The sequence below is a fragment of the Schistocerca americana genome, chromosome 10 (genome assembly GCF_021461395.2).
Source record: "Schistocerca americana isolate TAMUIC-IGC-003095 chromosome 10, iqSchAmer2.1, whole genome shotgun sequence".
NCBI lineage: Eukaryota > Metazoa > Arthropoda > Insecta > Orthoptera > Acrididae > Schistocerca > Schistocerca americana.
In genome coordinates this window covers 82,422,361-82,437,775 of record NC_060128.1, presented here as the reverse complement: position 1 = coordinate 82,437,775, position 15,415 = coordinate 82,422,361, and the positions used below count along the sequence as shown (strand labels likewise).

At 40.1% G+C, this 15,415-nt stretch overlaps 1 protein-coding gene across 1 annotated transcript in view; it reads right to left on the bottom strand.

The window, feature by feature from the left end:
* The window catches only part of LOC124552480 (meiosis-specific nuclear structural protein 1-like), a 91,682-nt gene that overhangs the window by 29,792 nt on the left and 46,475 nt on the right, over positions 1 to 15,415 (bottom strand). Inside the window, exons 6-8 of the mRNA XM_047126761.1 lie at positions 13,283 to 13,399; positions 9,000 to 9,126; positions 140 to 343 (exon numbers count right to left, since the gene is read on the bottom strand). Of these exons, the coding sequence (XP_046982717.1) occupies positions 140 to 343; positions 9,000 to 9,126; positions 13,283 to 13,399 (448 nt within the window). The remainder of the gene's footprint in view (positions 1 to 139; positions 344 to 8,999; positions 9,127 to 13,282; positions 13,400 to 15,415) is intronic.

Below are 15,415 nucleotides of genomic sequence, written 5' to 3'. Positions count from 1 at the left end.
CAGTTCAGACATGGTCTTTGTATGAAACTGACAACCTTCTTGAGTTAATAACAGTGTATACGTCTGCCTGATATGGTAACATCAGCACCACATTTAAACACCAGTCAGTGCCACCCGAGACTCGCAGACCGCCACTCACCTGCTGGCGGTAGCGGTCCTCCTCTTCGGCCTCCTTGCGGAGCCGCTCCGCCTTGTCGCGCGCCTGCTGCCGCATCATGTCCTGCAGGTCCAGTCGCGTGCGCAGCGCGCGGTCCACGTCCTCCTGCTCGCGACGCAGTGCCGCCTGCCGCAGGTCTTCCTCCGCCAGCTGCTGCAGCAGATCTGTCCGCTCCAGGCGCATCAGCTGAAACGGGAGTTTGCACTGTCACGGAAGAACGGTATGACACCAGGCAATGAGCCACACTGAATTCTTAGAATAATGAATGATGTGTACAACGAGTCACAATACATTGGAGTAGCACCCTCAAACAGAAACTCTTTCATTGCCTCTAATACTTTTGATATACAGACGTGCTCTTTTTATTTCCTTCAGTATTTTTCTTTTTTTCTTTTTAATTTAAAGATAATCCTAATTCTGCTCTCATTTCTGTATTTCACTTTTGATCGTGCCTTGCATATCCTGTTACATGCCTTAGAAATCTCATTTTCACACTCAGGATTCTTAGTGCGACCTTTTTGTTGTTATCCCTGCCTCATTCCCAAACATTGCTACTCAAAGTAACAGTGGCTTCTAAATTTTCAGAGTGTCTCTTTCCTCTGTACACTTCACCCGATAGTACCACTGATTCAGTTAAATTCCTCAATCTTACAGTGAAAATCAGATGCACTTTCATGTAATACACTGCATCCCAAGTATTTAAAATTTATCACAATGAATAACACATTGTGTTAGAAACCCACCCAAGTACACCTCTTGCCATGACAAGCTCACGGACAGCCACACAAGGCTGGAAACAGAGGATGAGTTGAGAAGTAATCAACAGGTATTAAATTAGGTGACAGATTCGGGACATTTCGTTGAGTAACAAAAGACAGTTGTATCTGTAATTCGCATACCAATTTTATTTTGAAGCACCTAAAAAGTCAACTGCAGATAAAGCATCAAAGTAATTACAGAAAGGAAAGAAACTTTATAATAATAAAAACCCTACAAATGAAGGAACTAATACTTTATTCAATACGGTGGTAGCCATTAAAAAGATTCAAATGTAACCAGGGCATCTTCTCGGTCTCAAGATGAGCACAAATACAGAAAAGCCCACTGTTCCAGTGGCTGAGGCTCCACTAGGTTAGGAAACCTTTGGGGCAAAGAGGGCAGTTCTACAGCCCAGCAGGTGACAGCTAGCAACTTGACCGCCCAGTAAGATGGCACCAGACTACTCTTTTCAGCTGTAGGCACACTACTGTGAAGTGCTGCCCAGCTACCAAAACACTGAACACCGCCACACCGGGCCTTCTGCATCACCATCTCGAAAGGATCAGGACCTGCTGACTCGCCCACAACTGCATCTTTGCTATAGGCACTCATCCGCCATACTGCAGTACAGTTTATCTGTTTGTTAGTTCAGGCACAGTTTAGCAATGACGCTCGGATCTGTTCACTGTTTCGGGCTTTTGGCAATCACATTTCGCAGCACCACAGGAGAGCAATAGCACCAGCCATATGCCATACGGTAAGGTCCATCAATGTCTGCCAACCCCCCCACCCCTACAATTTTGCTGGCTAAACCCAGTTCTCTTAGTTCAGTATTCTCTCTATGTTGTGTCTCACAAGGGAACCTCCCCATCGCACCCCCCTCAGATTTAGTTATAAGTTGGCACAGTGGATAGGCCTTGAAAAACTGAACACAGATCAATCGATAAAACAGGAAGAAGTTTTGTCGAACTATGAAAAAAATAAGCAAAATATACAAATTGAGTAGTCGATGAGTAACATAAGACGCATGAAGGACAATATGATCTGAGGAGCGCCGTGGTCTCGTGGTTAGCGTAAACAATTGCGGTACGAGAGGACCTCGGTTCAAGTCTTCCCTCGAGTAAAAGTTTTAACTTTTTTATTTTCTAGCAATTGACGTGTGTCAATTATCAAAGTTCAGGCACTCACACAATCAACTTCGCTCTCGAAAATTCCAGGACATCTTCAGATTTGCTTGGACATATGCAGGATTTGACGGTCTACACACGGAAAAATTTGGAAAACGTTAAAAACATATGTTTTGACAGAGCACAGGGAAAACTGTGTGACTGTGAAACTGTTGCATTCATTTGTTGCAGTTTATGTGACAAACTCTTATGTTTTCATCACTTTTTTGGGAGTTATTCTCACATCCACAAGAAAACCTAAATTGGGCAAGGTAGAAGATCTTTTTACCCATTCGCCAAGTGTACAAGTTAGGTGGGTCGACAACATATTTTTGTCATGTGACGCACATGCCGTCACCAGTGTCGTATATAATATAACAGACGTGTTTTCCTGTGGAGGAATCGGTTGACCTATGACCTTGCGATCAAATGTTTTCGGTTCCCATTGGAGAGGAACGTACTTTCGTCTACTAATCGCACGGTTTTGCGGTGCGGTCGCAAAACACAGACACTGAACTTATTACAGTGAACAGAGACATCAATGAACGAACTGACAGATCATAACTTTGCGAAAATAAATATAGTAAAATTTTCAACCGAGGGAAGACTTGAACCAAGGACCTCTAATTCCGCAGCTACGCACACTAACCACGGGACCACCGCGCTCCTGCGCTGACACTCTGCTTGATATTGCTTATCTTGCACATGGACTACTCAGTTTGTATATTTTACTTATTTTTCCCATAGTTCCACACAACTTCTTCCCGTTTTCTCGATTGATCTGTGTTCAGTTTTTCAAGGCCTGTCCACTGTGCCAACTTATAACTAAATCTAAGGGGGGTGCGATGGGGAGGTTCCCTTGTCAGTTAAGCTCGCACAGTTCTAGTTCAATGGCCATTCTACAACTCATTTTGCGAATGTGTTTATGTCTATGGAAGCTGCCCTTGGTTAAGATTACCTTGTTCCTCTCTGATTTCAGAATACATATCTTTGTCATATTTTCTAAATCTTTTACTTATTAGTGTTGCAATTTCTTCCACCTTTCTGCAATATTCATACAAATCAGTAGCTCCCTGCAAGTAGGGTCACACACCATGCCTTCCCACAGTCTGTTAGTGAATAGAATATTAACCTGAGACCCTGACAGCCTATCGGTATTCATGTCACCCGTCAGATGGAGCTTTTCATTTATGCAGCCTGGGAAAGAAGTACTGTGTTGATCGGTTTAGGTGTGGTGGCATGAGTTTTGGACCTACTTTTGTTTTTCCTATAGAATGACATGAATTTTGTTTTGGTATCAGGTATCTTTGAGTTACATTAAGCACAGATTCTCTACTTACTGATGTAATTAAATTAGTTGGTATCAGACATTTAAAGTCCAAAGCTGCAAACAAATTCTGTCTGCAGGCATGCACTACAGCTCTTTCCTAAAACGTGTCTATCTCCCACAAAAATCACATAAAAAATCAGAAATTCATACATTACATAATTGTCTATAATGTCCCTAATCATGCCAAAAACCTAACCTTGATTTTAATTTTGCTGGAGTTTTATTAGTTCTTTTTCAAACAAGTGAAATTATCCCACCCAGAAAACGGCTTCAAACTTATCACACTGTGTCTCAAAAACAATTCAACTCACTGAGATACCTCTTTTTTTTCATTGCTTATCAGAATATCATGCTCGACACTGGATCTTCATCACACAGTATTTCATGACTCAAAATTGTTTGTTTGCAATATTTAACTTGTAGTAAGTATGAAGTTCAGAGTCTCTATCTCCTACAAATATCATGTAAACATTTTGAAATTCAAGCAGGTTTTTGATCTCAAGTCTCTAAGCATGACAAAAAACTTTTTTTAAATTTTAATTAGAACAGGAGTTATGTTTTTTCCTTGTACTACAGCAATATTTTGTGTCTGCAAAAGATTCCTACTTCAGAGCTGCCAAACACAATGCTTTGTGCTGTATAAGTGCTAAACAGTGGAAGCTGACAATATCAGGACAGCTACTACAGGTACATTGGTTGTGGGAGCAGTACAGCCCACTGTAACTTAAATACCAACTAATTTATACTGGAGTACTGTCTCTCCGAATCATATACTACAGCTGTAGTAAGTCAATATATATAAGTACAGTCCCTTCCATACTATATGGAGTGATACTCAAATAGAACATGTAATCTGCCAAGCAAAAATCATCAACTTGTTTCAGAAAATTCCTTCGAACATTGACATCATATAAGGCACGGTTCAGATTATAAACTATCATATCGCACACTCCAACTGTTTGTGATACTCCCTGTTGTACAGCAATGAAGAAACACATTGAAATCTGAATTGGTATCAAGGAACTTGTCATACTGTGGAAGATTTGATGACTGATAATTAAACATAAATAAAATTGTAATTATTGATTAACTTGGAGTGTATATATATTCTAAGGCAAAGAAAATGAAGCACTATGACAGGGTTATGCAAACTGGTCACAAACATATTCATACAGGTATTGATGGAAAATGCAAAACTGTAAACCTTTAGCAGCTGATGATAAATATTTAATGTTGCAGCGTAATTTCACCACAAAGCTGCCAACAATACTAAACAGAGGATGTGCCGATACCAAGGTATAAAGTCTGTGTGAATTTCATTCCGTGTACTCAGTTGGATAGTAACAATGCCTCGCAGACAGTTCTGTCAATAATATATGCAGATGTCAGCATTTCAGAGAGGACGTGCAGTCTTAAAATCCCGTTCTGAGCCCATTCACTATGTAGTTACTACTCGCTCACATGGTTAGTGACAGAGGGTAGGATTCTGTGTACCGTATTTACTCGAATCTAAGCCGCGCTTTTTTTCCGGTTTTTGTAATCCAAGAAACTGCCTGTGGCTTAGAATCAAATGCAAAGTAAGCGGAAGTTCTGAAAAATGTTGGTAGGTGCTGCCACAACTAACTTCTGCCATCGAATATATGTAGCACTATACAGGCTTGCTTTGCAGGCACAAAGATAAATACTGGCGCCAAAACCTCTGCGTCAGTAAATAAATTTAAAAAAAAGTGGAAGACGAGCTTTTTTTCTCCGCCCCAAGTTTCGACCACTGCATTTTCATACATTATCCAACGAAGTAAATACAAATTCCGTATTGTTCATCTTCGAATGTAGCAGCATTTCAATGCACTACGAAAATCCGACTGGCAAGACTGTTTGGGGTTTTTGTCAATATGGAAAACTCTACATTTTGAATTTTTTCCTACCTGTGAGAAGAGATGGTTGGTAATGGGAACTTTTATGAATTGTGAATCACATGCAGTATTCTCTTCACCATAAGAATAATACATATATAAACATTTTACCATGTATTGTTTCGTGTATGCTGCTATCTCATTTAAATCCTGTCTGCCTAATAAACTACGAAACTAGAGTAGGACAACAGCAAACGCAGAAGAATATACATATCATGTCATATTTATATTCATATTATTCTTATGCCTAATAGTGATACAGTCAGAAATGAAGCACGGCAATTGACTGGATTTTTAAATCTAAGATGACTCTAATTTCTGTGCAGAATGTAATGTACTAAAGAGGCGTCTGCAAAGATTTTCAAACGGAGAAAAATTTTCGCTAAACTCTCGTTCAGAACATCTTCTATCATACACAGTCTATTATTTGGTTCTTGTTGATCATTATCAAAGAAAGCGACAGTGTAAGTAACAACAAATAGCAGTCTCTTGCCATTGTTTCGCTAATGAGACAATTCCTTTCTTTTTTTTTTTCATTGTAAGCGGCAGTAGCGCGCACAAAAGCAAGCCATGCCGCGAGCGGTGACAGGCCGTAAACACTCATTATCAGAATATGACAAACAATGCATGACACAGTACAGTAATGCATTTTCAGCTTTAGAGTGATGTAAACACCTATAACAAAGAGAACGGTACTTATGAGATCAAAGAAAAATAAGCAATCAATTCAAACCAGACGAAGCATGTGAAAAAGGAAGGGTACCCGTATAAATACAGTCGGAGCACCTGACGCATAGCAATGGCTACCTGGTAAAGCTTACTGCTAAGCTTACGACTCGAACCGAACTACTGTAGCTGTATCGTCATTCATTCGACCTAAACTGTGTCTCATATTAAAATGGACCAACTTTGTTTCAATTTGTAGGTGCGGACTAAAACTTTTCTCTCTCCTTGAATTTTGAGTCTCAAATTTCAGGTGCGGCTTAGATTCGGGAAATTTTTTTTTCCTTGGTTTCGAGTCTCATTTTTGCGGTGCAGCTTAGATTCGAGTAAATACGGTAGTTTTGCTGTTGTTTCAGAGCTTCTCAAAGTGGCTGATAGAGTGCTGGGTCACTGATGCCAAGTTGCACCATGGTCCAAAATCCAGACTACTCTGTTAATGCCACCCATGAGCAGCTGGTTTAAGTCAATTCAAATGGCAGGAGAAGGCACGGACGTATCACCTATAATAGGACCATGTCCTGTAAAGCATTGTTGTGTTCAAGGCAGTCTTTCTTACTTACAGTTGTTGCAAATGGTCTAGAGGGAGCCACTGGAAATGTAAATCAGAATGAGTTATGACAGTCCCTCAGTACTAGTTCAGGAGTTCACTGAATATTTAAACATTTAAGTACTACACAGCAGATAGAAACTGTGATGAACTGTGTCACTAGTTACTAACACAAATTTGCTACTTGGATATAATTACAGAGTGTCCTCAACCACTGAGAGGAGATGGCTTCTATTGCCAGCATTAATGTACGTTTGTTAGTTTCCTGATAGCCATTCAGATGTATATACAAGGCACGGCCAGAAAGTAAGTACCATTTCATTCTGCCGCCACCATAGCACTTGTGTCACAGTTCTGCACATTCACACTCGTCTCTCTGGTTCATTGTCTTTTCACTGATTTAATTACAGCTGGGTTGTGTTTACACTCGTTAGTGATCATTCAAAATGTTTAAGACAATCTCTGATCCCATCAACTGTGAAGTGCATTCTGTAATACAGTTTTTGAACACAAAGCATGCTAAGCAAGATGAAATTCACTGTCAACTTGTAGAGATTAATAGTGAAAATGTACTGACTGATGGAATATTGAGGAACTGGATGAGACAATTCAATGCCGGACAAACCAATGTTCATGACAAAGCACAGATGGACAGCCTTCTGCTGTCAGTAGTGGGGCTTGGTAGAGAAAGTGAATGACAAAATTCATGACAATAGACAGTTCACAATAAGAATACTTTGTGATGAGTTCCCACAAATTTCTAAACTGTTTTGCATGATGTCACAGATTGCAAAAATTTTTGCCAAGTTGTGTTCCCATTGGGTTTATGCTTGCGGATGTCAACAAAATGAAGCGACTTGGCAGCGCTTTGACATTTTTTACTTGACACTGCTGAGGGAAATGAATTCATAACCAGAATCGTGATTGGCAAAGAAACTTGAGTTTGCCACATTACTCCAGAATTGAAATATCAGTTAACAGAGTGGAAGCACTCAAGATCCTTTGCCAACCTAAACAAAAAAAGAAAAAATGACAGCACAAAAGGCACTCTCCCTGTTGAGTTCCTCCCAGAAATGAAAAGGTGACCACGGTACGATACTGTGAAACACTGGGAAAATTTTGAAGTGCAATTCAAAACCAAATGTGGCGAGTGCTCGGTCAAGGCACTGTGTTGCTTCACGACAATGCACTTCTCCGTTCCGCTGGTGGCATTCAAAAACTTATTCAACAATTTGGTTGGGTGCAGTTCGATCACCCACCATACAGCCCCTGTCTTGCACCTTCTTATACCAATTATTCCTGAACTTGATGTGTGATTTTAGAAAATGGTGCTTCAAAAGCAACGACGACACAAAAAACGGTGTTCAGCAGTGGCTGCTTTCACTGGCGGCTAGTTTCCATAATGAGGACACAGAAATGTTAGTTTTCCACTACAACAAATGTCTGAGCAATTGCGGTAACTATGTAGAAAATTTTTTACGAAATGCTTTTTCTTGTAAAAATAAATTTTGGTTTGAAAGAATGTTTTTATGAGTTTTTTCTAAAACGGTACCTAATTTCCGGACATGCCTTGTACCAATGCAGCAGCAGCACTTTTAGAATAAGGCAAAATGAAATACTAGTCTTCTTATCATTTTTATGAGTCAATACACATTTATCAGATGATTTTTGCACAGTCTAATGACAGTGTGCATTACCAGAAATGTGTTTGGCAATATATGTAGTTCCAAAATGATTGCACATGGTATTTAATGCAATGTGCTTGAAGGAGGAAGGAGGAGAAACAATAATAATAATAAGAAGAAGAAGAATAATAATAAGAAGAAGATGATGATGATGATGATGACGATGAAGAGATAGAAGAAAGTATGAGAAGAAATATGATGATGAAGAAGAAAAAGAAGAAAGTATGGGAAGAAATGTCTCCCAAGATGAAATAATTACAGAAAGATAGAAAGAACATAGATTATTGATTCTCTGCTTGCAACAGCTATTGTGCATCTTCTTTCTTTTATGCCTCCTTTTGCTTAAAGATTAGCATGTAGTGCAGGACATTAGGTAAATGAAATGTGTGTATGGAATTTTTGGCTTCCGGGGAGTTTGGGTGCCTGATGCAGTTCTTTCCCTTTGGCACCACTTGGGTGACTTGCACATCGATGGTGATGATACTAATGCTGCTGCTGATGATGATGGTGATGACAAACGCACCCAGTCCAAGGCAGAGAAAATCCCCGACCTGGCCAAGAATTGAACCGTTGGCCCCATGATTGAGTCAACAAAGCTAATGACACAGACTGCTGACTAGGACACTAGAAAGCTTGTCCCTGATTTTCTTTGTCACCCATAGACTTGGTCATTAGGTTCCACAGCAGAACTAGTTACACTAGCTGCAATTAAAACTCACATCTTCCTCAAAGAGCTTGCGGGAAAGGCTCTCTTTCACCCTGGCCTTCTTCTCTTCTTTTTCTTTCAACTGTTGCATCCTTTCTTTTTCCCGCTCCTCTCTCTTCTGCAAGAACTCCACGAGCCTCCTGTAAATGTGAGGAAAAATGTAACAGATGAGTCAGTAAGGTGTTTACAACAGTTTTGCTGTGACAATATAATCCGATGATCAGCTTAAACTATCTTGGACTTTTCTTCCTTTATTTGTTTTCTCCATTTTGATGAACTGAAACAACGTCAGACTTCAAAGTTAATTATGATAATCACCAAATATGAACTAAAAATTTTAGCAAGGTCAACATAAACACCAGTTAATGAATGCTACAACTATATAAAAAGGCAAAAATGGGCAGTTACTATGGGGTGCAAGATTAACAGACAAATACAAAAAATGACAGTTTCACTAGTTTACAGAATCTAAAACGTAATGAAATGGAGCATCTCCACATACTTTGATACCATTCGTAGAGTAAACAAATACGATTTTTTTTCCTTAAGAGATTTGCTTTCAGATAGCAACCCCCTAGCAGATATCAAAATTACTTCACAGGCAGTGGAGCAAAAATCTGTAATATTCAGATGGTAATTTGTGTTTTGCTGATCCCTATGGTGTGGTTAATTTTAATGAGGACTTTTTATTTCACAGAAGAATTTGATATTTACATTTCATAGAACTACATACTAATAAACTTTAGTTACAAAACTGACTTGAACCAGTTTAATGTACTAAGTTACCTGGTTGTAGAAATGCAATTAATTTTAAATAACAGCCAGTAAGTTTCAAGTTACTTTAAATCTTGTTGTTTATATAACAACGAAATACTGAATACCACTTAGTTTCTATTCCAAAAAGCAGGATCTGATTATAATTAATACTAAATACATGAATGAAATGTGTGTTGATTACATTATGTGATTAACGAAGTTAGTTAATTTCATGTTCTGTGATGGACAAGGATTAGTCATTTCATTCATTTCAAAATAAGAAAAGAAAACAAAACTTCCACCATCTAAACGTAACCTAACAAAGAAATGTACACGTTTCTTTATTATAAAATTCTAGGTCCCACAGCTGAGTACTATGTCACATTATGCGGCATGAATCTCAAATAAATAAATGATTCAGCTGCCCACAACTGCCGTGGCACCAGACCATCAAGCACGTTGATACATCATTACATTTGTGCACTTTTTATTTTGCAGATAACTGCGAGTATGGATAATTTGAGCAATTATTTTATCAAAATGATGTAGAATGAGTCAGTTTACAGGATATGTATACACGATTAGCACATTAACGCAGCTACACTTAAAAACCATGTTTCTTTAACAGGCTATCAGTTTTTAAGTAGAGCATTGTCAATGGACTAGAAGGAGTTGTCCAAGAGAAATGATTTTAAATTACATTTAAAACCTGCTTCACCACCTGTCACACATTTTATGTTATAGGGGAAATGAGCTCGTCTCTAAGCCTATGACAGCTTTACCAATGAGTAATACAAGTCATTTTCTCCTCTAGTGTTGTAGGTATGTACATCACTGTTCTTCCCAAATTGTGATGGATTATTTAAGATGAATTTCATTAGTGAAAATATGTATTGTAACAGTGCACTCAAAATGCCTACCTCCTTGAAGAGGTAACTACATGATGTCCATAGGTAAAAACCACATATTATTCTTACTGCTTGCTTTTGTGCATTCAGTACAATACGTTACCCCAGAAAATTATTCTATACAATGTTACTGAGTGGAAATATGCAAAATACGTCAGGAGGTTGATACTTTTTTTTGCAAGATTAGCAATTATACGAAGACCAAAAGTAGCTGAACTTAACTGTTTGAGAAGCTCAGTAATAAGCTATTATGTTAGCATAATCTGTAGGAAGCTAATTACCCACCCAGGCTTTGCATGTGTAGCGCTAAGTATCCACAGCAGAATGACTCGTCTGGCACAGAAGTAGCTTTGTTTGTGGGTCACTGTACAGAGTTATAATTAAAATTCAGATAACAATATTAGGTTAGTTGGTTGGTTTGGGGGAGGGGGCCAAACAGCAAGGTCATCAGTTCTGTGTCCTTTTAAAGGAACCATCCTGGCATTTGACTGAAGTGATTTAGGCAAATTGTGGAAAACCTAAATCAGGATGGCCAGATGCAGGTTTGAACCGTCGTCCTCCCAAATGCGAGCCCAGTGCGATAAATTTGCACCACCTCACTCTGTCAATATTAGGTAAGGGAATATCATAACTTTTACATAACTCAAATGATATAAACAACCCGCATCAGGAAATATCTCAGGAGGGACGATTGTTAGCTGTTCCACATTTAATTAGAGTTTGTGGGAATGACTGGAGCCTTGAGCCACTGCGCTACCCGGTCTGCCTGACTGTAGCACCAGCTCCTTGTGAGCTATGGCCACTTGCCAACTGCCCAACTGCAGAGCCAGTCTCGTGCAGTTCACCCAACTGCAACAAAGTTTCGTGTAAGCTACAGCCAGCTGTGAAGAGCCCTCTGCCACGCAACATCGGCAAGATGAATGCTCTGTATGAATCATTATTCATATGAAGCACCACATGCGGTGTAACATCGGTACAAAGCACCTTCCGCCATGCGACACTGATAGGAAGCACCCTCTGCCACTCAACATTGGTATACTCTGTCACGCACAACTGGTGCAGAGGACCGTCTGCCACACGACACGGTACAAAGCACCCTCTGAGGGAAAACATGATTATGAAGTACCCTCTGAAATGAAAGAAATAGTAAAAACCACCTTACACCATGCATAGGGACCAGGCAATATCGCATCTATTTTCTGCAAAATTACCATCTCTCTTCTCCTTTTATCTTTTTTTTCCAGAATTTGCAACTGATCTGTTGGAAAAAGTAGAATTTTTCTGCCAGTGAACTGAATGTGACTCTGGTTGAAGATGTTTCTGGACATTACTTGCATTTTCCCATCCAATCTGATGATTACAAAATCCACAGAATATAAAGTTCAACCTTTTGTGGGCATTTATAGCTGTGCGACCCATGCTTGACAGTGCTCCAGATAGAACTGACAAGGCACTTAGCATAGAAGTAGACCCAAAAGTAACTCTATTTTAACATTAGGGAAAGAATTTCAGCACAGTCAGAAAATGTGACAGAATATGTTTTCCAATTGCTAGGATGTAGACTGTGGACACTATACTTATATAGTGGCAGATAACTGCAAGCATAAACAAACAGGAAGTTTGATAACTATAGGCAAGAGAGAGGTACAGGGAAACAAGCCCCGCCTCCCTCTCACAGGGCAGCAGCGAACACCTGTATTCTGATCACTGATCTCTTCTTGTGTTGTAAAGGACACACTTGAAATCAGTGATGGACAAAATAAGAAAACAATGGGCAACACACATCACACGGCATTTGGGGACAGCTACCACGCAGTTGCTTGGTGACACTGGCAGAGTATTGTTAACAATGTAGTTCAGGCCCGACCCCTAGAAATATGCGATGCAACAACATGTTAAAACATCCACCGCCTAATCTGCCACATTAAAGTGTCCACACCGTACCAAATTCTGAACTTAACCTAACAAAGAAATGTACACATTTCTTTATTATAACATGCTAGGTGTCACAGCTGAGTACTATGTTGCATTATGCGGCATGTATCTTAAATAAATACTCCTATGAAAGTCTTGTAGAAAATTTGAACTTCACTTATGGTACAGACCACTACAATGTCCCTACGCTTATCAAATATCTGTTCTTAATTTTAATTAGTAGCAGAGTTATGTTTCTTCTTGAGACATGGAATAGTTCTGCATCCACAAAACTTTCTGACTCGAGAACTGACAGGTACAAATCTTTGCCCAATGGAAGTGGTAACATTTGGGAGGCGACAATGGTAGGCTTCTACTGTAGTTTTGTTGGTAGAAGCAGTCCAGCCAGCTAGCTGTCATATGGCAACTAATTTAAACAGGACTATAGACGCCTGAACTTTTATGATCTTTGAACTAACACTGTTCTGACATGGACCTTCATAGCACTTCCAATGGTGTAACAGGACCAGTGTGAATCTATATCAAGGCAAAGACTGAGAGAGAGCAGGCGAGTGTGGGGAACTTTCTTTCACCTCCTTGTTTTTATCAAACTGTATAGTATGGAGGACCACTGATGTAACAACAACAAAAGTTATGAGAGAGATGCAGCAGGTAATAGACATGGCAACTGCATGCATCAGTAGGTTTATAGACTCACCTATTTTCCATTTCAACTGATTCCATTTCCTTCTTCCTCCACTCGTCACGCGCCTTCTTGAAATCATCCATTTCCTTCTTTGTTTTCTTCATCATTAGCATCTTCTGCTCAAACTCCCTGTAAAGACAAAATGTTTCATAATAGCTCTTTTCTTTGCAGAAGGCAAGGAACAAAAAATGCAAAATATATATTGAAAAACAGCAAGAGCAATTAGAGACAGAAAGTATTTTCTAACACTCTGTTGTTAACTTGCAACAACATAAATTTAGTTTGTGCACCATCTGTGCTGCGTATCAGCTGTACAACGACTACATTATGCTTCCAGCACAACGTCTCTGCCCTGCAGGTTTGCTTACCCTTGGTCCACAGGTATTTCCCTTCTGAGACTACTTACCAATATCAGAAGGGCATTGCCTGTTGTGGATGCAATACCATTTACGAGGCGTTTTTTTTAAGTAAGGTCCATTTTGTTGTAGACACTAGTAGTTCGCGTGCATACCGCAACGAGCGCACGCGTCGTGTATCGGCACGCCTCAGAAGCAACTGTGCTCAGTTACAGCTCTGTAGCTAACCTGTACGGTTCTGTTCTGTGCTTTCAAAGTGTTTGAGACTATCAACTCGACCACCGCGTGTGCGGTTCACTCAGTGATACGGTTTTTGTCAGCAAGGAACCTGTCTGCTGCAGAAATTCATCGACAGATTTGCGAAGTGTACAGTGATACTGTTATGAGTGAAAGCAAAGTGCGTAAGTGGGGATGAGAATTCAAAGATGGCTGTGAGAACATCCACGATGAGGACCACTCCGATCGCATTTCTTTGATTACAGATGGTTTGGTGGCTTCAGTTGAAGCGAGGATTAGTGAGAACAGGCGCTTCACAATAACAGGTCTCGCAAATGAATTTCCTAATGTGTTGAGATCAGTGTTTACAACATTGTTTCTGAACACCTAAAGTTTAGGAAACTTTGCTCCCATTGGGTCCTAACAGAGGACCGCAAAAAACCAAAGATTTGAGTGTGTGCTGAAGTTCTTGACTCGTTATCACGAAAAAGGTGACGGCTTCTCGAGTCAGATCGTAACTGGAGACAAAACACGGGTTTCGCATATCACACTCGAATTGAAGCAACAGAGCATGGAACAGAGACATGCACATTCACCTGTGAAGGTGAAGGCCAAACAGACTCTGTCCCAGCGCAAAATCGTGGCGTCGGTGTTTTGGGATAGGCATTTTGTTCTGTTGGTCGACTTCATGCAACGAGGAACCACTATCAATGCAGAAGCGTACTGCCAAACCCTGAGAAAGCTATGCAGAGCGATTCAAAACAAAAGCCGCAGCATGCTGACAAAGGGAATTGTCCTTCTCCATGACAATGCAAGACCTCCATGACAATGCAAGACCTCACACTGCAGGTCAGACCCGCGATTTATTGGACAGTTTGGCTGGGAAGTTTTAGGCCACCCACCCTACAGTCCTAGTCTTGCGCCGAGTGATTACCATCTGTTCCTTCACCTCAAACAACACATCAGTGGCAACCGTTACAATGACGACGACAATGTGAAAACGGCAGTTAACTCTTGGTTATCGGAGCAGGCGGCAAGTTTTTATGAAGAGGGTATTTTAAAATTGGTTGAGAGGTATGATACGTGCTTGAACAAACTTGGCAACTATGTCGAAAAATAGAGTAAAGTATGTACTTTCTTTTGTTGTGTATTTATGTTCAAATGGACCTTCCTTAAAAAACACACCTTGCATAAACTATCTGTTGACACACTGATTGTTACAGGCAGCACCAGGGGGTACCATCCATGCTCCCAAGCAGCATTCACATGAGAAAATGGCAGCACTGCTATTTAAGGTAGAGTGCAACACCCATCAGGCATCATTTCATCACTTGCTCAGTTCTGGGTCAGGAGCCGGCTGCACCTTGCACACCATTAGTCAGAACTTCACCAAGACTCGCCCCGACACTCTAATCTACACCGCTAGTGAATGTTGGGGGCACGTTCAATAGAGCAGACACCACACATATACCAGCTCAGCATTAATAAAACACAAACTACAGGGTCAGGTTCCTGACTGGAAATGGAGGAAAAAAGGTCCTAAAACATGTGTCCGGAAACGGATAGTGTGTGT